This window comes from Lagopus muta, chromosome 7 (genome assembly GCF_023343835.1).
Source record: "Lagopus muta isolate bLagMut1 chromosome 7, bLagMut1 primary, whole genome shotgun sequence".
In the NCBI taxonomy this organism is placed as follows: Eukaryota; Metazoa; Chordata; class Aves; order Galliformes; family Phasianidae; genus Lagopus; species Lagopus muta.
Window position 1 is genome coordinate 6336483 of NC_064439.1, and position 25377 is coordinate 6361859.

The 25377-nt window shown below is 40.1% G+C and overlaps 1 protein-coding gene across 4 annotated transcripts in view; it reads right to left on the reverse strand.

Annotated features, from left to right (window-relative positions):
- Positions 1 to 25377, reverse strand: part of XYLB (xylulokinase) — a 159801-nt gene that overhangs the window by 88844 nt on the left and 45580 nt on the right. Inside the window, exon 17 of one of the 4 annotated variants that reach the window (XM_048951518.1) lies at positions 15439 to 15482. The exons of the other annotated variants lie outside the window; for them this stretch is intronic. Coding sequence (XP_048807475.1) covers positions 15454 to 15482 — 29 coding nt within the window. The 3' untranslated portion in view covers positions 15439 to 15453. Of the gene's footprint in view, positions 1 to 15438; positions 15483 to 25377 lie in introns of those variants that run through there. 4 annotated transcript variants of the gene reach the window in all.

Genomic DNA, 25377 nt, shown 5'->3' on the forward strand with positions numbered 1-25377 from the left:
TAAAGTACTTTCAAAGAATAAAACCAGCTGATAGGAAGAGTGCACCTGCTGTCATAGAACCAGCTTAGTACATAGAACAGCTTGGGTTGGAAGGGACCTCAAGGATCATCAAGCTTCACCCCCCCCTGCCACATGAAGGGCCACCACCCTCCATATCTGATACTTGACCAGGCCTGGTGTTCTAAGACCAGAAAACCTGTTTGATTTTGTTTGCTCAGAAAAGTTACGTACACCAAGAAGGAAAGCAAACAGAGTGAGCTGGAAACACTTGCTCTTTCTTCTCCCTAAAAACCAGAAAGAAGTACAGCACTGATCCTCCACGTGTGACTCTGGTGGGTCCCTCCACTGCCCTGAGCCTCCTCCCCCCTGCACCAACTGCATGCAGCACCGGAGCCTCTTGTACCAGCCGAGGCTCTGAGCACTGCTAAACTCCTCCGTTATTAACAAACCTCCCGCTTTCCGAGTGGATTATCTACAAATGAATTTTGTGACCTCTGGCAGACCGCGACTAAAGAGAGAATGGAGTTTTTTCTCCTTTAACTAAGAAAATAAAGGCTCTATAAAGATGAATTGAGAGAAGCAATTAATATTTCCTAATAAAAGTCATGCTGAATGCGAGAACTGCTACGTTGCTCGGTGCTTCTGAGCAGAAAGGTTCCAGGTAGCTGTTCATTCAGGGCTGGGCTCATGTAAATCGGGCGCTGTTGCCAAGCAACAATAGGTGCTAAGGAATGAAATACAGGCTGCAGAAACCTAATAGCCTGGAGAGAACAAGAACTACAATCTGAGATTTATGGCAGATATAAAGGGAAAAGAGTCGTTCTCCCACACACAAAGAACGCAGATACTTTATTATAAATGTCCTTAGCATGTTTTTCTAAGGCATGATTAAGTAATAAAATCCCCGCTCCACCCCAAATCAAACAGGTAATTATTTTTTTAATGTTTTCTGCATTATGCTTCCTAGAAAAAGATCTCAAGAAATTAGCAACCGAGACAAAAGATAAATTTAATGCAAAGAGCTCTTTTGCCTAAGAATAATGTCAGCTATACAGACCGTGCTGCAAATGCCAGTCAGCTCTCCACTTCACTTTATGTTTTTGTACCATGCTCATTAACATTGCAACTGATCATCAGAAATTCTCTTTAAGCTTATTAGGATTTTAAAATATTTTTAGCAAGTTAATTAGAATACATTAACAGAGCTCATCTGTGTTCACCCATCATGCATATTTTATTTTATTCAGGCAAATTGTTTTTAAATGAAATATTAGATCCAGGGAGGGCACACTGTTGGGTACTGAACAATACAACTCCTTTGTGCTACATTTCATTCCCAAACACCCTACAAACTTCATAGTGCTGGACAGGAGGGAAATTTTCTGATGGCAAATTGCTGGGTATTCTTAGTGCCTTTCTCATCCACTCCCTGGAAGCTGAGGGTGGCTACAAAGACCTGATGGGTCCTTGTGGTGCTGAGCATCATGTTCCTGCACTGCTCCCTGGGCTCAATGTAAATTAAAGCCATCAGTGGGACTTCTATGGGAACCAGTGGCACTACAGTGGGAACCAAAGGAATAGACGAGGTCCTGCTATGGGGACGGAAGGAGTCCCTTCAACCCCTCTCACTCTGTGGTTCAACTGCTCCCATGGATTCACAGCTTTCTTTTTTTCCTTATGAGTGTCTGAAGATGTTGTTTTACCTTAAGGAGCTCAGGCATGACGTGGCACAGGTTCCTAACAGGCAAAGGTGCACTTGGATTTGGCAGAATAGCAAGGAAAGCTCACCAAGAACAAGCCTGAAATACACTTTGCTTAGCTAGAGTTATAAATTCTTTCCTTTAAGATGCACTAAATGTCACCAAATTCAATCACATAAAATTAAATAACATTTTATGAGGAAAAGGGAAACAGCAAAACCTACCTTGGGGTATTTTGGGCATGCCACTTCCAGAATTTTATTCCAGTGAAATAAAATCCATCACCAGACACTGAAAAGTAACTATAATAATACTCTAATAAGGCATTCCTGAAGACCAACTATTCATTCACTCAAGCCAATCAGATATGACATGGTATATTTCAAATTGTTCCTTCAGACTCCATCTAGCCCCAAACCTTTCTTTCTAAGGATGGATGGAGGTTCACACTGATTTTACCACTAATTCTACACAGTTACTTTGAGAAGTCTGCTTATATAAAAGGATGAACAAAGTTTGCCAGCCTCACACTCGGTTCAGATTCTAAACTCTCACTGCATCTCAATTAATCTAACACAGACTGCAGAGCTGGCATATTTGATTCAGACAGCAAAGAAAACATCCTTTAAAAAGCAACAGGTCTGAAGCTTTTGACGAGCCATCACAGAATTCCTATCAAAACACACACTGCAATCTCAGCCACCACACATTTCAAGATCTGCATCATTAACACTGATTTGAAGGATGCCAATAATCTCTTTCACAATCTATAAGTTATTTATCTCCATGACACTTGCTTCTTTTAACCAATGATCGTTATTCAGCTGTGTTTTACTCCTGTTACCTCCCCTGAGATGTTAACCTCTCCAATTCCACCAGCTGCTCTGTTACAAACCACCCCCCTACTCATCACGCTTCCTCCCACTGAGGAGCCCCAAAACTGGACGTGCTTCTTCCAGTGCTTGGCTGAACATATGAACCACACAAGCACAGGGGAATTTTAATCACAGCTGGGCAATCCTATGGCAAGCTCTTCCAAATGCCACAATAACCGCATCAGTGGGTACAGTCCCTATCAAAATATCCCTATCAATTGCACCAGATAAAGCTACCCTGTCATAACCTTTTCCACTTATTTATGCATTCATTAATCAACTCAAACACTCTAAGCACATGCTCCAGCCTACCCTTTCTCCTCAAGCTTGCCTGGGCAGAAGTTTCGCTTTATAAAGGAATTCTCTGCCTTAGCCAGAAGAGAGATCTCACCTCCCTGCTGCAGAGCTGGTAGCAATGCTGCCAACAACCCATGGGCTGACATTAACACAAACTGTGTTGGTTTATTTTGTAACATTTAAGCAGAAATATGTCCTGTCCTAGGAAAAGCATCTACCTAGAAATCAATGTGTGTTTCTAACAACATCCTAATTGCAAGAGAGTAAAGAGTAAATGAGCAATGAAGGCAAGCTGACATTTTAACATCATTTGGAATGACCAAAGACACTGAAATATGTTTACAATTAAAAGTATTCTCACAAAAAAGTACAACAAAATGCAATTTAACAAAGCATATATTCCCAACTGTTGTGAGCATGCACTGCTCCTAGAATGGAAATCACGGCTCGACTACCCAGGCCAGCACAACATCAGCAAATCCCTATAATAATCCTCCTAGAGCTGCATCTCTAGTGCAGCCACACTCAAGCATACCAACCTCAAGAATTTAATGAGAACCTGAAATTCTCCAGTGCTTACAGAAACTTTCCTGTTAACCCAGCCATGCCCAGAACACTCTGACTGCATTACACACCACAGCTGCTGCTGACTCTCCTCCTTTAGAGAAGTCCCAGCTACCTCTACTGAAGAGCTGCAGAACTCCTGGCTGTGCACAGAGAATTCATGACCAATTCTTTATGTTTTCTTGTGCCAGAAATGCTCCACTGCCATCTAAGTATGCAATTTAACTATGCAAAAAGAAGCTGCTCAGCTCTTCCATTGAGTGACAAAAGGCCAAGGAAATGCTTCTCCAATCTGGGTTACCTGAGATAGTTCATCACATACAGCTGAATACGGCATATCCTGAGTCCTATTCAATTCAACCCTTACACAAACAGCAGTCAAGGAAAAAAAAATGGACAAGATCTTTTCCCCAATTCCTCACCTTTAACAGGTTAAGTGGCAATAAAGGGTGCAGTGAATTTCCAAGGGCATGTACCTGTTTAATTATTCATCAGAAAATTGACTCAGGCACCACAGTATTAAACACTAAAATATTCAAACAAAGTAAATTAAGGGCAAAAGCAACAAAAAAGGAAAAAGAGTGGTTGTGGTGAGAGAAACACTTGGACACCCACTTGAATCTCCATAGGGAGATATTTCAGGAGGTATACAGGGAGGTATTTCAGTACCTCTATATATGTTGCTCCAAAAGTAATGCCTCCTATTTATATTCAGGGAAACTACAACAGAGCCAAGAGAACATGAGCACTGTTAAGATGAAGCAAATCTGCAGCTACAAAACACTGTTTTTCAATATAGGCACAAACATTAGCTATTAATTTTCAATAATAAACAAGAAACCCCATGCCATGCTTGTAAACTTCAGCACCAGTGGGGGTATCACTGTCTCACACCTGCTATCACAGCATCACTGCAAGGACAACGTTGCCCACAAAGTCTGTCTTTCATTGACCCAAATTGATGGAGGATGCCAAATACAGACAATACAATGGGTGCAGTGGGACAATCCAGCCAAGACTGACAATGTGCTTCACAGTCCTGGATTGAGCTGCTCTTCACTTCATGGAGTGACAGCTGTAGAAGGCCGTCCAGAACGTGGCTCATCTTTAACATCACCGTCTCCACTGCTGAAACACATCACACCACCCACTGTCTCACTGTGCTCACATCCACCGTTTGATCTCTATAAAGGTTCAGCAAGCATCAGTGAGTGTCAATGGGAGCCATTTTTTCCTGCCTGCCTGGAATAATTCAATTCCACACCTTTTTCAGACTGCCCCTCTGCTGCCATATGCCACATGGCAACAAAATGTAATGGAATGCTGTCGGGAAGGTTCAGCCTCTACTGCCATCCCATCAACATCTACCTTCAACATCGTGGGCCAACATCATAAAATAGGAAACGTTACTTTTGGAGCAGCCCTCATACTTCCATGAACAAAGAAAAGGTAGTAAAGTAACAAAGCAATTACTATCTATTCCTTTCAGTACTCCGACTGGGATCTTGAAACAACCTAACCGTGCCCAGAGCACCCTACCAGTGTTATTTTCACCTATGTACACAAAGAAATTCCTGAAAAAGGAAGTTTACATCTTTGTGGACAATCAAATTTGACTGCAGGGAAAACACTTGTTTAAATGAAAAAGAATGAAAAGGCGGGGAATCTGACCCATGAATGACTCTTGTTTATTGTAAATTACAGGCCTGAAATATCTTATTAAAATAATAACAGGTTAACTGAAAGATACTGTAACACAAATTCTAGTTATTTCCCCATAAAACATGAATATCTCATTAAAATAAAGAGCATCAGATTTTAGTTTGGACCAAAACAAAAACCTTTCCAATCAAGACATCTAGTGGATTGAATGCCTCTCGTAAGCAGGTGTCACTGTGTTATATTTTCATCCCAACTGCTGAGAATAAGCTAGAAGAAAATGACAAAGTAAATTGAACAAGAAAGTGTCTGATCTTGATGAATAATTCAATGAAGCAATGCAACAAATACTGATTTTTTCTGGTCAAGGCAGTTTACAACTGTCCTTTACTTAGAAAAATGACCTTCTCATTGTAATTACACTTTTGACTTTGGGTACTGAATCACAGTCTCTGCAATACTTAAATTCCAGTTCCTCGTTCTGATGCTGATCTCAAAGCACTCTAATCCTACTACGTATCTAATCTTTCTTCAACAAAATAATGTCTAGGTTGCTCCAAAAGTAATGCCTCCCATTATGTCTACGGAAACTACAACAGCTGCAAAGAGCACAATAATACTGTTTGACAGAGGAAATTCTCAGCTACTAAACACTGTTTTTCAACACACCATTAGCCATGCATCTTTGCCAGAGATGAACAAGAGCCCGCATGCCACGTTCACAACAACCTGCACCAGCAGAGGTGACTCACTGATCAACAGTGATCACTTCCACCACTGCTGGAATGCACCACCCATCACCTCACTCCTCACATCCACTGTTTGTGTCAGCTTCTTTGGGCGTAACACCAGCACTCACCTCACATCGTGGTGCAACATAATAAAACTTTCTGAGCAGCCCTACTGAAGGTCTTCAACTATGATAGCAGGCACCCTGGTCATTGCTCTTTGATAATTTTGCACACTTCTCTTATGTCTTAAGAAGCATGAGGGTATCTTTTAATAGTACCCATAGAGTTACAGCCTGCAAAGAGACTTGAGCCATGGTAACTGCAGCAGGAGGTGCTAATCAAGGCAGGAACAATGTCATCTGTCGGGGACAAGGCAGCTCAGTGGACACCTGTATTTTTCTTACTGCAACAGTCAGAACTTGAAAGCTAAGGATTTTACGATCCACACTGAGGATTATTTGAAGTCTAACAAAAGTACATTTTATCTACTTTTCTGTCTGTTAAAAAGTATTACAGTAGATCTAGTGGGAAAGCAGGATTCAGGGCTGTTGCACTGTATTTCTGCCTTATACCACCACCATCACTGACATCTTGCATTAGATTGGGCAACCTTTCTCCTCCCTTATATGTGTATAAACAAGCAGTCTGAACACTAAATCTACTGGAAATATGATTTTTAAAAGTACCTACATATCAGCAGGCTATCCATACAGCCACATCACAGAATTTACTTGGGAAAGGGAAGGGCTGAGCTGGCTGCCAACCTGTTTCCAGAAGTACGGCTTTTATTCCTGACAATTAAAAAAATACAAAGAAAAATTCACCTGTCAGCAACAGAAGAACTCCATCAGTGGAAAGGAGGACACAGCTGGATGATCTAATGATCAGAGATCCAGGGAAATCCTACTTAGAGCTGTGGTGCAATACAGGGTATTCAGGTACTTGTGTAATTCATAGCTGGCCTGTCAGTATTAGAGCTGTACACTACAAGATCATAATTCACAAAAAGCTCTTTTTGTCTTTTCTCATCTATTTCTCACAAGTTGTGCTCTGTCTTTTTCTCCATGCGCAATCCCATTACAACCAAAATATATAAGAAGAAATCCAGTTTACAGTAGATTGCTGATCCAGATGGAACAGCATGAATAAAGAAAAAAGAAACCAACAAATGAACCCCACCAAACTCCGTGATAGAAGATACAGCGAGTTGGACTGGCTTAAATGCAAGTAAGGGCACAGGCACTCGGGTGCATACTTTCTGTCCTCTGCAATATATCAGTATCTGCTGCTCATGAACACTCCGATTACATTAGGCCAGTTGGCAGCACTTCTTAACACCCAACAATCTAATAAAAATATATTTTTTCTCTCTGCTAGACAAATCTGCCCACCTTCAACCTCTGCTACCCATAAAACACACAATTTATTCAAGTACCTTTACTCAGAGTATAATTAACCTTTTCAATGTACAAAAGCTTCTGTGCCTCTTAAATGAACAAAGAGCTATTAATGAACAAAAATACTTTCCTGATCAAATGCTTAATACTGGTTCTGGGAATACAGAGTATAATATTACCACACATACACTGTATATTATACAGCATACAGCTCACGTATCTCCTTCCAAAATATATCTCCTTTCCTAAATATAACCATATTACACTGATTTTTATACACCATAAAGATACTTCAGTCAGATCACTGTAGATACACACTGATAATAAAAAACTGCACAACACAATCATGAAAAAGAAAAACTCTATTTGCCCTAGTTTTAAGCCAAGGGATGACTTGTAAGAGGAGAGCAAGATGAATTTGGTTTTATTAATTTCAAGGTTAAACTGCAAGGAACCTTAACATCACACACATGGACATAAGTTTTCAGCACACGGTCTGTGAGCCCTTGGCAGCCCATAAGGTAAGAAAAACAGGTCTGTTGTCTAGGAGACTTGAATTTTCCACATAAGAGGACCAATGCTATACTGAAAAATTTATGGAACTCACAAATGTTAAGTCTGAAGAGCAGTGACCAAGAGGAAAGAAGGTATGCGAGTTGTTCTCATCTTCCTTCCCCCAGTGCTAATTTCTTACAGGGATGAAAGATCAGAATCAGACTGGAATGCTCACATTCCCCAGTGCCCCACATCTTGTTCATGTTGTGCTCTTTCCATCACAGCAAATGCTTGCTTTAGTTCTGTAATTTTAGCTGTATTTTAAATCAAAAGATGCACTGAATTTTGCAGTAGTACAACTGTTGATCACACTCTGTTTGGTAACAGAAGTCCTGTCAGATATTTAGGCTTAGTTACCAAAAACCACCTTCAGGGAGTACAAACATTTCCCCTCTGGCATCCTGTCAGTCACAGCAAATCTGTAAATAAACTGTCAAACTCCATTCCAATCATTCCTGAATCTGCAAGGGAAAAAGTAGTAAAATTGGTGCAGCTGGTTGTAGTCCCTGTAGAGCAGGGCTGATTTCACAGCTTTAATATGGTTCACTACTTCACAGCAAGTCCGATCTGATATACAGCATGAAGAAATGAGTGACACCTTTGCTAATCATTTTCTTAAACTTATCACATGTGGAGGTAATAATGGATGCAAGGACTTTTCAAGGGCACGGACTGGTTAATTTTTCAACAGCAAACTGATTCAAGTTCTGCAAAATTAAAAATCCACTAAGACACACTGTAAAGGTATCCAAATTATGGAGAATCACAAGAAGAAGGAAAAACAAAGCTCCAGTCGTGGGAAAGAGCATTAGACTCTCTTTTTATATCAGCAAATGGAAAGTAGGAATACAACAGCTGCAAACAAGCCTAACTAGAGACACTGGCTATAGCAAAGACTGATTAAATAAAATGGAAACTATCCATTATTACCTAGAACATATTGACACCCTTGTTCTATAATTCATAACTCATGAAGTAGTTCTGAAAGATCTGGTCAAGAATTTTTCTGTAAGGTTGTTGTTGGATCATGACAGCTAATCAAAGTATTTTTTTCAGGGCCAGAACAGAAAAGGAATAACAGGAGAAAGAGAAGGAAAAGAATATGTAAAAATTATCACCCCACTGCCTATGGACTCACCTAGGATGTAAATCACCCAGTGTCGAGCTGAAAAAGATCCTGAACCAGGGTCTGCTTTATTCTACATATTCTCCTTCCCCATCAAGTTGTACAAAGTCATATAGTCTCTCTGGACTACTGAATATTTCATAAGAAGTAGAATAGCCCCAAGCCAGAAGACAGACTGACTCTAACCCCAAAAGCAAAGGCACTGGCTTGATTTATGTCAAATCTAGGTTCAAGACACAGTCCTGTTATCAGTAAGAAAAGGGATTTCAGTTGCTGTCTCCAGAAGGAGATGCATCTTTCATGATTCTTCCCCAAAGCTCCCTGAAGTGCAATTTTAATTATGAGATAGTTTCAAAACAAATTCTGAAAGCACATAATTTCGTGTGAAATAAAAATATGGGTATTTGAGTGCACTCACTTCCTCATTCCCCATGTTTCAGGGACAGGCAAGCAAAACTTCTCATGGCAATAGCTGAATACAATAGAGGAAAGGATTAGGGTGAGTTGCTAAGGTCAGTATAAGTGCAACAAGTGTGAAGACAAAAAAATAATATCACCCCCTTAATTAAGGTTCACATATATTCAGATTTCTGCTGAAAAGCTGGAAAGTTGACTGGCTGGAAGGAGTATACAATGCACCATGATTTACCATATGTGCCCTGGCTTCCTGTGCACAACGTGTGTCTGACCTATCATAGACATGCCCACCAGGCTTACCTGCTGCTATGTCCTTTCATTATTTTCCATAAGAAACAATGGAAACACTACTCCACATCTTCTCTTCTACCACACTGAAGCAGAAACAACTCCTGCCCTCAAGGTTGGACATTAGGAAAAATTTCTTCTCTAAAAGAGTGGTCGGCCTCTGGAACTGGCTGTCCTGGGAGGTGGTGGTTCACCATCCCTAGAGGTGTTCAATTTAGATGTTTTAGTGGTAAGAGGCTTAGTGGTAAGATATTGGTGGCTGGGGGATAGTTGGACTAGATGATCCAAGAGGTCTTCTCCAACCTCAGTGATTACAAGAACCACCAGATAGGTTTCTTTTCTGTTTGTGTATCCAAGTATCTCACCTATGGCACAAACAAACCATCAGGAACCTGAAAACATGAGCAACTCTGGACTAGAGCCTTGAACTTCTTGGTGTGCAGAGTCCTTAGCAAGTTAGAGAATTAACTACCAAAAAAAAAAAAATCTCCATAATATTAGACATAAATCTTATTTCCCCCCCAAAAAACCAAAATAGCTTATAAACCCAATCTGATAACAACCAATTCATCCTCAGAGCACCCTTAACAGATAGGAATTATCATTCTCTGTATTTTAGAGGTGAGAATCTGAGATAGAATAAAGCTGTTCACCTAGATGAATTGGGACTGTATGCCAAGTCTCCAGAGCATGAAAGCATCTCCTAAATCACATCACCTGTTCATTACGAACCATAGTCAATGCTTCACTTTAAAATCAATGAGACATCAAAATCCAGCCTGTACACTTCTTTCCATCCAAAAAAAGCAACACTGCTTCAACTTCCAATAAGAAACAAAATGGTTTATTGGATTGTCCTTCCAGTATAAGAAAAAATTTACTTTGCGTACAGCAATTTCAGCCCTAAAAGTCTGCAGTGAAATACAATGCTCTGGCAGTAAGCACAGCAAAGCACAACTCGTGACATGACATGAACCCAAAGATAACAGCTGACAGAAAGGGGACTTTGGTAAAATAATGCAATTATCCCAACGGGAGTTGTTCCAGGGCACCTGTGTTAACTCCCCTGCCAAAACAACATTTTCTACTCTTTAACTGCTTCAAATGATACGAAAGCCTATGATGAAACAAAGTCCACAAGGCTACACCTGCAAAGTGAAGTATTTTTAAGAAAAATACTCCAGATATAGAGATGGAAGCAATTAAAAACAAAACAACAAAAAAATGTGTACTGCTGTCTTTGTTTTCACCCAAGCTGAACTTCCCCTGCAATTGAATTGCTGGCTCACTGGGCAGCTGGCTGATATCCCAAGCCACGAACAGGAAGAGCTTGTCTGGGAAATCAGCACAAACCTCAGGCTTGTTTGTTTGGAAATGAGCCCACATAAACACTTGCCCACACATACAGACCAAAGTCTACAGCATATTGTGACAAAGTATTTGGATCTGGTGATGAAGAATTGAAGTTCTGGATGCCCTCTTCATCTCAGTCTTGCAAAGATGGTGGAGCAAACACTCCCAGAAACCACTTCCCAACACGATGGATAAAAGGGTTTGTGGGATTAGTAAGTACACCTTCTCAGATGAGGTGACAGCAATGAATGTTGTTTATCTCAGACTGTCTTCCACAGTATCCTCAGTGACAAACTGACACAGTACGTATTAGTTAAGTGGTCAGTGAGGTGGACTGAAAAGAGGTTGACCTGCTGGCCTCAAAGGCTGTGGTGCCCAGCACGAAGTCCAGCCAGAAGTATTACACTCACTAGTGGTGTGTCCCAGGGGTCAGCACTGGGAGACTGATAATGTTCAATACTCACCACCCCAGGTGACAGGACAGAGTGCATCCTCAGTAAGTTTGCAGACCATACAAACCTGGAAGGGGTTGATAAGCAAGAAGAGCGTGCTGCTGTCAGAGGGACTTCAACAGGCTGAAGCAGTGGGTCAGCAGGAACCTCATATAGTTCAACAAAAGCAAAAACAAAGTCCTGCACTTAGGGAGGAACAATCCATGCACCAGTACAGGCTGAGAGCCAACTGACTGGAAACTCTCACCAATTGGAAAGCTGCTTGGCTGAAGATGGCCTGAGGACAGAGGTGTCCAAGAAGTTAAATATGGTCCAGATGTGTCCTTGCAGCAAAGAAGGCCAAGAACATCCTGGATTACATGAAGAAGTGTTATCAGCATGTCAAGAGAGCACTGCACAGCACAGATGAGACACTTGGAATGCTGGGTCCAGTCCTGGGGAAGGGCACAAGAGAGACATGGACATACTGAGCAAGGCCAGCAAAGCGCCATGAAGACCACTAAGGGTCTGGAATATCTGACATATGAGGAAAGGCTGAGAGGGCTGGCAGCATTCAGCCTGGGAAAGAGAAGGTTCTTGGGGAATCTTGTCCATTGCATCAATACTTCTGGAGGATGGGAGATGGCACATGTCAAGACAACAAAGCCAGATTCTTCTCAGTGCTGCCTAGTGATAGGACAAATGGCAGTGGCCACCAATTGAAATACAAGAAATTCCTTTTAAAGATGTAAAGTGTTTTTATGACAGGTAATTAAACTCTTGAGAACATGATAATTCTCTGTAGAGTGGAAGCTTGTGAAGACAGCCATCTCACTTTGTAGGAACCTAGCCCCAATTAAGACATCCGATTTCAATGGTAACTAGATGAGACTCTTTGCAATGTGCATCTTTGCAACTTGTAAACATCTAGTCATAAAGATTTAAACAAACAACTGATCTGCCTAAAGCTTCAGATCTCGATATTGGCTAATTTGTAATTACAGAATTGAAATAATTTTCTATTCCCTACTAGACTCTCCATCCTTTTCAAGTTTCCCAAATAAGAAATGTTTCCCAAATGTTTCATTTCATAAGAAAACAGCACATCCTAGCAAGCAAAATAGTGTGTTTCTTCAGAAAGGCAAAGAAGGAGAGAATACATAGCCAGGACATGACTAAATTAATTTTGAAAACCCCCTGAATTTAAAGTGCCTGGTATTTAACACTGATAACTGCAGGGAGGTGTCCATACCCTTGTAAGGAAAAAAGAAAAGGAAGCACTGGGCTACTGCTGAGAAACAGACAGACGGACAGATTTACTTGACATGCTCCCTGGAAGCCCTGCAGGCTTCATCAGCAGTGCTTGTAAGGCCTTTGAAGTGTAGCCGTTGCACAGCTTGTAAGTCCCTTCCTCTGGAGCGACCAACGTTGTGGTGTTATAAGCTACTTAAGCTCCTTACTCCAGATCTGAGCAAACAGCTTGATGCACTTACAAGCTTCACTCCCTCTTATTCTGAAGATTTTAAGCTGCTTAGCTTACCGTCTTCAACTTCCAAATTCCTACAACCAAATCCGACCCAGGCACCATGCATCCACCGTTATCAGCCCGATCCTCCTCTTTGCTCAGGATTCCGACTCTCTTACACCATCTCAACAGTAGAACCAAATGTACTTTTATCAACTTTGCCCTAAAGAAGTCACAGCCAATATGCGAATGGCTACTGTTCAGCAACTGTCACTTTGCATTTCCAGTATGCACAGCTTTACTGTAAACCAATCAGGCTTTCTATCCTAACAAAGCCTTCTGTTGAGGAAGTCTATTAAATATTTTTGTTACGAGTTTCAAAAAATCTGCACAGGCATAACTTTGTTCTCATAAATGCGAGCTTTTACTGTTAATTTTAGATTCAGTAGGCTCTGCAGAAGCTGTGGATGAAAGACTGCCTATAAAGCAAAGATGAGTTTCATCTAAATCAAGCTGGTAGCAGACTACTGGCATTTACAGTTAATGATGTTACAGGAGAACCTTTAAACTAAGAAGTGCAGTAAAGGCTGGCACGGATGGTCATGACACATTTTCTAAGCCTGAAATCATTATAACTTTGTATCCATAAATAAAAGATAGGACAGATATTAATAAATCTGAATATGAAACTACAAAAAGAAATTCCATTTTAAGTGGCACTATGCAGATACTAGAAATCAGAAAAATAAAACAGAAAACCTTTAAGTATCTAGTTTTCAATGAGGATATGGACAGAGGCAGCACAGTAGTGAAAGGCATACAATCATTACAATGGCATAAGAAAAAAGAACAAGTCATACTGCAATTTATATTGCAAAGATACAGAAAATCACAGCAGTTGAAGCGCTGCCATACATTAATGAAAATCTGAAGTCAGAGCAGACCAACAATTGTACTAACTTGTAACATAATCATAGAGAGACTACAGTTATTCCCTTATGAGTTAGGACAAACATCACATTCAGATACACATGGTATATATGCTTTACACTATGGTACATGTGTTATATATGCTACAACCACTCAAAAATCTAAAAGAAAAAGAGCAACTCTTGACCAGTCTCATCCTAAGCAAAAAACACACAGGTTCAGAAAGTTGCTACTGATGAACACTGCAATAGCTAGTGCAAAGCATTTAGACAGTTTGGTCTAGGAAGAGCCAATGATTCAAAATAAGCAAATAAATAAAATAAAAATCCACAATAGGATTATAATATTTCAGTGGAGTAACACAAGAAGGAGAAAGCATATTAAAAATAAATTAAAGGCAGCAGCCAAAAGCCTAAAATGCTCACAAATCAACACAGTCTATTCAAGAATAATAAATGAGGAAGCTCTTAATTTGAGATGCTGGAGGACCTGTCCCAGATTGAGATGTCAACAAAGTAGGCATAAGAACAAACCAATTAAATGCATAAGGAGAAACAGATAAGACCTGATGCTATTGATGTAAAAGCTGCATAGGAATCAAGTGTAAAAATGTTAAAATGCTACCTGTAGAAATAGAACCTATTACTTAAACCCTAGTACCTTAGTAGCAAAGGCATCTGCTGATGGCAAGCATGATGGCAGTTATTAAAATGTTCTCCAGGTTGGATCCGCGTGCTTTCAATAATGGAAATCTATACTGTGTAAAACCTGAATCATTAGGCACTTAAATGAAGGTGATGTAAAGGAGATTTAGGGTCTGTAATGGAAAGCCCCGCCAAACCGAATACATGGACACCCAACAGCCTTTTGAGTAAAACCTTTGAGCAAAGAGTGGCAAATTGTGACAATGTCATCAAAAATCAGCCCAATAGCCTAAAATTTAAAAAGCAAGTCCAACACTGACATTATCGGAGGATTAAAACCAACAGAAAACAGTATTGTGCCTTCTCTTAAATGCAAGATTAGCCTCTGTTTGAATAATTTGTGCAACTGCTAGTCCTAATATCTCAAAAAGAACGTAATAAAAATGGAAACTATAGAGATAGGGACAACAAAGTGGACTGAAGGCATGGGACAGGTTCCAGAAAGACATGAGTAAACTTTGACTACAACTCTTCAGTTAAGAAAAGAAATGGTTAAAGGGATCCCAGAGGGAAGCCAGAAGAGCAAAGCATTTAAGGAGACAAATAGGGAATAGCTATTCATTGTTTCTCATGGTAGAAAGTTATGGAGAAGCAATTGCAATTACCAACAAAAAATTGGGACTTCTCACACAATGCACAGCTCAACTGAAGTTCTCAGTGCTACAGGATACCATGGCTGCCAGAAATCCACATGTTTTTAAAAAGCAATTAGAGAAGTTCATGGGAAAAAGTATGTCAACAACCATTAAATGAAAAACCTCAGGCTCAGGAAGCTGCTGAGCTGAAGAGGGGTGGAAGCTGGGAGGATACAATAGCTGTTGAAGCCTTCCTCACCTGTTAGAGATTGCCACTGCCAGAGGACTCCAGCTTTGCTGTTCTTTCGGCCTGACGCACAATAGCCTTTCTTAGTCTTCACCAACAGCAGCAAAACCATTTCAGCGTCGAGCACTTGAGTTTCCCCTCAGATTTCTGCCACTTTGGAATGAAAGTCTGAAAATCAGTTCAAATCAGAGCTGGTCCAAAGTCACTCTCAATGGGGAAAATAAAGTTGGCACATTTTTCCTTTCACCATCGCAGAGCACATGAAACTACTTTACATTGAGTGTTTAAAAACTCCAACATCAAGCCAAAAAGTAAGGCTGACTCAAATCCTACAAAAGATATTTGACTGCACCATGTCTAAATTTCAAAGTATAAACATTTTCCCCATGAACACTTTTGTTGTAAAAGTTATGAGGAAGCAAACCTGACAACCTTTATTATATTTATCATAATTTTGGAGATTGCAACAGTCTTGGCCTTTTTTTTTCACATCCTAATGCAATTTTAGATTCATCTTCTCTGTCTAGAGTTATCAAATGCCACACAGCACGTAAACTATATTTTGATTACTGAGAAAACATCTCTTTGCAAAACATTATTTAGGCATGTGTTTAGATGTCACTGACCTCATAGGTACCAAAGCACTTCCTTGCATTAGGTGTTGCTAATCCAGACAGCACCAAGAGTCAATGTGAACTGAAAGCCTGTACTTCATCCCTGAGACTTTCAGTCCATAATATCCTACTCAAAGGGCAGCTGGTCAAGATGCAGCTTCGCCTTTTTCCACCATCACAAAGGACATAACACAATAAAGCTAAGAGAGAAAGCATTCTCTATTTGTCAGAAGTAATTAAGCATGTCACTGACTTTCTGTAAAACTCAGGAGCCATCTGGGAAAAGAGCACTATGTTTCCTCATCCATCTGAGTGACAAGGTCAGAGCATCCCTCACTTTCTTGGTTGCATCTCCATCACTGACTCTGTTCATCATGCTGTAAATTAATCTGTAAAAATTTGGATAGAGTACCTACAGTAATTAGCTCTATCTGTCCAAATGAGGCAAAATGAGATGGGGTGGCAGCTGAGGGCTCCAATCGGCTCATGGATGCTGAATGACAGAACTAGGTCAATACACCAACTTGATTCAGAAAGAGAACAACATAAAATTAGCCTTGTGTCTAGCTACACTTGAGACAGCATTTCAAGACCATCAGTTAGCAGGTGGCCAGCATTGAAATGCTTCATACTTTCATTCCTCTCTGGGAAAATCTAGGTTTATATATCCAACTAGAAACACTCATCTACTGTAATTGTACATTGTCTCACATTCTCCTGTCATGCAGCTCAGCAAAGAACACCTCAAAAGTCTCCCTTAGGTTAGATGCTAGGAGGAAATTCTTTGCACAGGAAATGGTGAAGCAGTAGAACAGGTTGCCCAGGTAAGCTTCTCCATCTCTGGAGGCATTCAAAGCCAGGTTGGACGAGACCTTGAGCAGCCTGATCCGGTGCGTGGCAACCCTGCCATCCATGGCAGGGGGTTGGAACCAGATGGGTTTTTAAGTGTCTTCTAATGTAAGCCATTCTATGATTCCCCGATGCCTCCTCTTCTCCGGGCTAACTAACCTCACCTTCACCATCTTCTCTGCTCAGGGAAGCTCCCTCTAGCTCTCAACCACTTTAGCAGTCCTATGCTGCACTTGCTACAGTTTATTGATGCTTTTCTTGGATTAAGTGTCCCAAAAGCAAGTGCAGTACTCCAAATGTAATCTAACACACACTCAATAAAAAAATGTTAATCACCTTCAACAAGCTGGCTGTAATGCTGTTTACAATCCACAAGCCACCAACCTTCACTGACACAAAGACACACTGCTGGCTCATTTTTGCCTAGACTGTCCAGGTTCCTTTCAGCAGTTTCCCCAGGGCCTCTTATCAATGCAGGGAGTTCATGTGCCCCAAGTACAAGATCCCTCATTTTTCTGTTGAATTTGCTGAGGCTCCTGACAAACAATCCCTCTGTTTAACACGCAACTTACACGATTTATTCAAGTCACAAGCATGAGCTTCTCATCATCATATCAGAAGATAATCCTAGAGGTAGAGCTGAATGTGTAAAACAGGATTAAGTGTAGATAGGATGAAGCAGCGCGATGCACAGCTCGCCTCTTTGGCCTTTTCTCATTATATCATTAAGACCTTCCTCAACATTCAGATTCACAGCGACTCGCACACTGGAGGTCTCTACACAAATAGGTCTCCTTTCTGAGAAACTTGGCCCAAACTACATGCCTTTGTTTCAGGGATTCGGGCAAGGAATTGCAGAGCAGGCACTGGATCAAAATTGACACGATTCAGTTTTCTCTGTTGTTTTCATTTGGATTTTTGGATGTTGTTGAGGTTTTTTGAGCCTAGAAGTCATGCATTGGTAAGTTTAAGGAAAGAATTGCAACTCATCCGAGGTTACTTGTATTTAAATTGGTATATGGATATGAACCAAGTATATGTCCCAAGGTAAAATAATTTCTGCTTCAGAACAGCAGGACACACACATAGCACAAAAAACCACCTCAGAAGCTTTAAAAAAATAACCCTCTCACTTAAAATAAAATAAACACTCCTGAACAACTTCCCCAAGGTTATTTATTAAAATTATTACTATCATTCACAAACTTATGCATTTCCCTTTGAGTCTTCGTCAGTACCTATACACTACACAACTGCAATGCTTGTCTTCTGGAACCACTTGTGATTTCCATACATAAGTGGCACTGTAAAGTCAGGAAGAGGTTAATGTATAGTCATACAAAATGGATTTGGCAAGAAAGAGGCAGAAACACTGCATTTCAACTGAAGAATATGACTTTCAGCACACGACCAGGCTAGAACATCAGCTTTTTTTTTTAGGCAACAAAGGAAGCACACAACTAGATGTTCCTTATCTGGGCAAACCAAGCATTGTAATTACAAGAAAACAGAAAGGAATAAGGGTATCATTTCTCAGCGCAGAGTGGGATTTGGTAAAGGATGAATTAGTGTCCTCTAGGAATCTGGATATGCCTTTTTTCCCTCAGTTACAAGAGAATTATAAACATGCCGGGAAGGAAACAGTTATTCCATCCTGTTCTGTAGCTGAACCATGAATCAAGATCCGAGGTATCAATTTACCCTCAGGAATCTTTTGTTGCACAAGTTAATTTACCTTTCCTCCTATGTAAACCTGGTGTCACCTTACTGTTTAATATTGAAAGTTATTGACAAAGGAAACGCTGATTCATGAAATAGAGATTTTGTTCTAATGTATTCATGTGAAAACAAATGAGCCTGTGCCACTGCATGGTTCTTCTTCTTGCTCACATTTCATTTCAGCCCTGTCAGAATTTCCAATAGGGTGAGTGAATCCTGAACAAATTCTGCAGCGAGTTCTCAGTCATGGGCCAATGAATTGGATTTTAAAGAAAAGCTTCATCCTTAGTGCACTAAGAACTGCCCTTGGAGTGTAAAAGGACACTAACTCAAGAGTGTAGCAAAGCTCTCTCTGAAACAGGAGGGCAGCATGGATAGAACAGGCTGCCCAGTGCAGTGAGCACAGCCCTGAGTGCCAGAGCTCACGGAGCATTGGGACACTGCTCTCAGACCCAGGGCGTGATTTTTGGGAGCTCCTCTGTGAAGCCAGGGGTTGGACTCAAGGATCCCTGTGAATCCCTTCCAGTTCAGGATATTCTGTGGTTTTGTGCCACGGCACAGCCTGCTCTATATTTGCTGCATCAAAATCCTGATGGAGATTTATATTCTAATGCAACACTATTTATCTTCACTGTTCGTACACCTGTAGCAGCTTGATTGCCCAGGCTGCCCCCCTGAAACCAATCAGCTCCTGCAATATGGTGTTATATGGGCAGAGGATTGTTCTGGAAGTCTGGTTATCCCCTAAGGGCAAGACAACACAAGTCTGGAAGAAGCATCTGAAAATGCCTGTGTAAAAGCATGTTCAAAAACCTTTCACAAGAGAAGTCCTAGCAGTGCCAGCCTCAAAACCACAGCACATCTCCCATCAGGCAAAGATCATCATAAACCAGAAACTGCTCGTCCACTGCAAGCAGGCACTCAGTATCACCCTCTCCAAGGATCCCAGCAGGATATATTCAGTGTTACAGGCTGAACTGTGCCCCAGCTCTGCAACATGGCACTGCCACGTGTGCTTGGCTTACCCGCAGCTGCAGCAGGTCAGCTCACAAGCCTACCCTTGCTCACAGTGTCCCACAAGGGACTGCCACAGAGCATATGGAAGAGCATGGAGAACAACCTGGAATAATCTAGTTCTGGTAGTAGAAGATACACTTCAATTATTTTGGACGTTTTAATCCTACAGGGAGATAAATCATCTGAAACCTGCATTCTCCTCACTAGCTACTAGTATTTTAAGTTAGCATTACAGAAGCCGCTGAGCATTTATTCAGGTGAACTCATGTATGTAATGGAGTTGCCTTAAGCAACTCTCCCCTGCTTCTGAGCCTCCTGTGACTACGCTGCCTAAAGTTCACTTTTATCCTTGTCTGATGATCACAGCTGGGCAGGAGTTGTAAAACTTCAGACTAGAAGGCCTTGCAGCCTCCACCAGACACTGCTGGCAGGCCAAACAAAGAGAAAAAGCAGCAAGAGGTTTATTGTAGCACTGGTATTTTCCTAGCTCTTATTGAGCAAAGCTTTTAATCTGATGTATTACATTTAATGAAGAGTCAGGAACTTGCACTGCAAGTAACAGATCAGATATAATTGGAATTTGTTCCACACCACTGGCCTCCATATATCAATAAAAACAATAACCACATTGGATTTTAGGCTCACTTCATTTGCATTTCTTAATTTAGTGTTTAACTAATTTAACAGTAGTAACGATTTAATTCAAATTAAAACCTAAGGAAAATAAAACAATTTTTAAAAGCCATTAAGGATTTCATTAAGTTCCATCTAAATTAATATTAACTTTCTTAGCATTTTCTATAAATGCGTTTTTCTTCTTGCCACTGAAACAAACATGAAGTTTGCAGTCAAGCTTTAGACAAACCTTATTAGATTTATTGGTATTATTTTAAGTAATTAATTAATACACATTAGAGTCACTCAGAAGAAAAGCACAAAAAAGGCAGGAAAATGGATGAAGTTGTTTTTCAAAACACAGCATTCAGCTCAGTAATTGTTCTTTGATCTTTTACGTGGAGCTCTTAGGTATACACCATCCATTAGATCACATTTCCCACACATTTGTGAATTACTCCTAAGCATCAAACGTACCGGAGTTACTGAAGCCACGCTGGTTTTGCAAGACATCTTTCTGCATCTCCACATGCAGCAGTCATTTGCACATGAGTGGCTTTTCAGACAAAAGAAATCATTTCTTACTAAAAGGTTTCAGTTCCTTACATCTCCAATTCTGCCTCCCAGCCTCTAGGTGATACAGAAAAGTTATTTCTATAATACAGGTGCTACTACTGTAGGTAGATATAGCACATAAATATAAGCTTTCCTGTTTTAACCAGTAGAATATAATCATCTTCAGTCCTCAACATATTTTTGCTCTTGCAGCCTCCAGGAACCCTCAGCTGATTCTACTGGGCACGTGCCAATGATCTACTAGGAAGGATGTATGGAGAAGGTAGGTACAAAACTTAAACTGAGGTCTCTTTGAACTGGAGCTGCTCACTTTATCAGATTAGTCCCTTGGTTAATGCAGAAACAAATAGTTAAACATTCAAGCCTTCAAAGAGCTTCCTAATTTCCAAACATAGAGAAGAGTTAGAAGTTAGAGCCCTGCACGCCTTATTTCCCATAAGTAACCATTATTCACACAAATGGCAACACTGAAATCAACAGGAATGTTCCAGCAGTGATGTTCACATGTAACAGCTTAGCTCACATTTAAAATTTGCACCGAACTGCACTGCAGCTCATAGCAGCAACAGTAGTTGAAAGAATTTATGAATACCTTTAATTTATGAAGGTTAAAACAAAAATGAGAAGCCATCAGGTCCTGAGCACTGCCAATTTATTTAAAAACCACACTTCTACCTTTGCAAGTAGATATTCCAGCAGTTTTTTATTCTAATGTGCAAAGCTTCAAAAACAATGGCTTCAGATACTCACCTGCATTTCAGGTACCAGGCTTTTGCATTCAAAGACAAAATTCAGTTTGTAGTACAAAGCTTTTTACCATTTATCACTCTGAGGCCTAAGTGTTCACTTACAGGTAAACTTAAGACATCTAAGTGGAAGTGCACTTAATTTGAAGAGATTACTCAAGTAGCTCTCCACTTGTACATTTGTATTACTGTTATAATTAGAACTACTTCAAAACAACAAAAAGTTCAATTTTGACCACAATAAACACAGAGGAAAAAGATCAAAAGCACCTCAGCTGAAGAGGGTGAATGCTTAAAAAAAAAAAGAAATCCTTTAAAATCCTTCTAACTCTGTGACCAATGACCACCTTCATTCCAATGCTACTTAGAGGGCTGCAACTACACAGAGTAAGGTATGATTTTATTTCCTGCTATTTTTAATGCTTTAAGTAGCCATTGAGAAGAGTGAAACACATTACTGATTTGTAACAATGCTGAGTGCCCTCCAGCTTTCCATAATTACCACTTCCTGAGATGCAAGCATGCAAATTGCTACGTACAGATAAATATTGACATTTACCTGTTAGCTAACAGATGCTAATATTGAAGAGGGAAAGAACTGAGTAGCCCTATGCTGTAAAAAAATGAGGAGAAAAGCAGAGAGATGTGGTAGAATAGAGCCTTCAGAGCCTTCCTCCAGCACATGAACACCTCTTTGTAGCAACACTGAAGAGCAGACCATTGGGTACACAGCATGCAGTCCTGTGAAGAGCAAGTCCAAGAGCTATAGGTTTCACGGAGAAGGAAACACCACCCTCTCAACCTGCCTAGAAACCAAACTGTATGCTGTTTTCAGCCACACTTTCTCCCTGTCCACTGATCAAAGCTCTAGGCCTTAGCACACTAACTTTGGCTTGTGTTTTTAGTCAAGCAAACACATGCTGTCCATTTTGCATGAAGTAAAATGAGTACAGGGCCTAGTATGAGCAAAATATGATCCTGAACCTTCTACCAATAAACCCCATATCTGAGCTGTAGCAACAGTCTGCTAAATACAGAACACAAGAAGCCCCTGAAGAAAGGTACTGTCAATGACAGTGTATTTAGATAAGTACACCAAAACTTTGGCTCCCAAATTTAGGCTAACAAAATCTACTGTTCAGCTCAGTTCCTTTGCTGTCCAAAATACTGCTGACATTTGATACTACATGAGCATGCATTGTTTAGTTTTGCTACCTTCGGTGATTTCGGTGCCTCTTAAGACGAAAGACTTACATCTCTGCATGCAAAACAGCTTCCAGTGAAGCTTTCCAGATGGAGCATTCAGCTCAGTTCAATTCCTACGCTGCTGTTCCTTTCACTTAGTGTTACTGCAAAAACTGAAGTACAAAAGCATGCAGATTTATATTTTAGTACGGTGCTAGCTGATTCCTACAATCCAGAGGTAGCTGAACTTTCATCTGCCAAAACTTCTGGAAATGACACATCTCAAAAGAATCAACAACATTCCAAAACAATCAGATAAGCACACCCAGAGACGTGGTGTAATAGCAAGAAGTTAGTGAAGTCATACTTCACTAACATTCCAGATTAAGGTTAAGGGGTGCATTTAAATGCAGGAGTTATCCCCTAAAAATACCTATTTCATTGCAAGGCACTATCAAATACAAAACCATCACAAATCCACCCTCTCTTTACATATATACTTCTATTTTTATTTCAAATTTCCAGACCATATCGATAAATTTCTGAAAGCTTATTAAGCCTCAAGTATTGTCAGATGGAAAAGAAATACTTTAAAACCAACAGCAGTGGTTGAGAAGTGGTCATTTTTAAACTCACTCTCTCCTCGAGTAGGAACTGATGTACAATGCTCGGTAGGTACTCCTGAGTTTAGTTTTAGTTTCAAATCTGTTTAATGCTGTACAACCATTTTAAGTGCAGTAGGATAATATTGTAGGATAATAACAGGATATTTTAAGGATAGAACAATTTTTTTTTCATGTTATTTTACCTATTCTTTAGATTTTCCAGGTAGGAAGAACATAGAACTGTTGAGCTGAAGAACAAAGAGAAATGATATCACTGTCCAGAAGCTGGGATTAGGAATTTCATGTAACCTAGTACATTCAACACTGTGGATCCTCTAATCTCACACCTTTCCACCCATCCAATCCTTCTACTTTGAGTCAATCCAGTTACTGATCCCAAACCTCAGTCCCCACATGCAAGCTAAAAACTGTTCTGCTGTTACTTTTTAAAAAGTTCTTTCTTTGACACAAGTAAGTGCTGCACTCGAAGCCTATTTTAATGAACTTCCCATCCTTTGCCATCTTTACACTTGGACTAAACTGACACAGTGAAAGCCCTGGGGCTGAGATGTGTCGTTTTATGTGTGCTATGCATCCCTCTGCCTGTGCATAGATTAGGTGCAACATATACAGGCTAAAAACATTGTAATTGAAAGGTGGAAAAAGAAAACCTTTCAAACGCATTTTTAGGAACCACAGGCCAGAAATAAGGAAGAAAAGCTGCCCAAATTCCTTCCTATAGAGAATTAGTTATCCAGTAAGCTACAAAATTCCACTGTCCAAAGAAACACGAACTTCTTTGTTTTTACTTACACAAGAAATGCAAAGGGTTGTGCTGCTTTTTTCTTGAAATCATTTCAGTGAGCACTGAGTAGCTGCCATCCAGAAATCAAAGTCTGGATGGAACTAAAGCTTCAGACAGCCAAAGCAGTTTTGAAAGCAGGTTAAACCTGTCTTACCTATCTTACACAACAAACAATCTCACAGCTAAAAATCACAGTACAGGCAAATAGAGCAGGTAGGGAAAGAATGATTTATCTAGTAGAACCCCTGTTAACACCGAAACACTCAAGTGTGGGTTGATGCAACTGAAAGCAGTGAGACATTTAGTGTTCAGAGCTGATGCATAATGTGAGCTGTGCTATGGAAGCCGAATCACCTTAAACCAGAAAAAAAAAGTGAGACAGCTGGAGGGTCTATGGAATCTTGGGAGAGCTGATTAGAGTTCACTAACAGGCCTGTCACATTTGAGCAAGAAAAATGAAAATCCAGAAAGACCGAGATTTAAAGAGGAAGGGAGTTTTAAAATAATAAATATCCAATATATGACTAAGCATTAACTAAGGTAAGTGTAGGATTTTACAAGCAGCAGCATCATCAAAACAGAAGATCATCACCACTATTGGTATAAACACATATCCAGCTATATGTATGCACATGTACAAATCAGCTAAGCTTCCTAACAATGGCATCTTCTACAGATTCACATTTTTGAGACATAAATGGATGATTCTGATCCTTCAAGTTAACTCTTCAATAACATAAGCAATCCCTTTAGTAAAAAACAAAATGGGTATTTTTAGAGGGAAAATTTATTTATTTTCATTATTTTGTTCTTAAAACTGTCAGCACTAATAGATCCACTACACCTCTGCCAAATGCTGCATCGTTTGATTTCAATCTCTATTAACAATCTGCACCTTGCTCATCATTTGATGTTTGTCTACCTCCAACTTCTAGTTACTGAACCATAATAATACTGCCTATAAGAGAGTCCTATACAGTTAGTTTTCCTTTTCCCAAGAAGGTACTTACAGACTGCAATCATGTCATTCCTTTGCTAATATAAAGAGATTTCAAACTATACATCGGTCTCAAAAAGAAGCAATAGAAGGAGATTTATCAGATAACCCAACTGATCACTAAATCCCTGGCTTCCAGAGATCCATAAGCTCTAACAAAACCAGGCAACTGACAGCCTGTTTTTCTGAGCACTGCTTGAATAGCACATCTACAGTTATAAACAGTCTCTCCTAACACAGGGCACAGGAATTGAACCATTTAAATAGTTGGTCTTTTGCTGACCAAACGTTAAAAGTGATTGTTCAAACAATGACAACGTTTTATCATTGTGTCA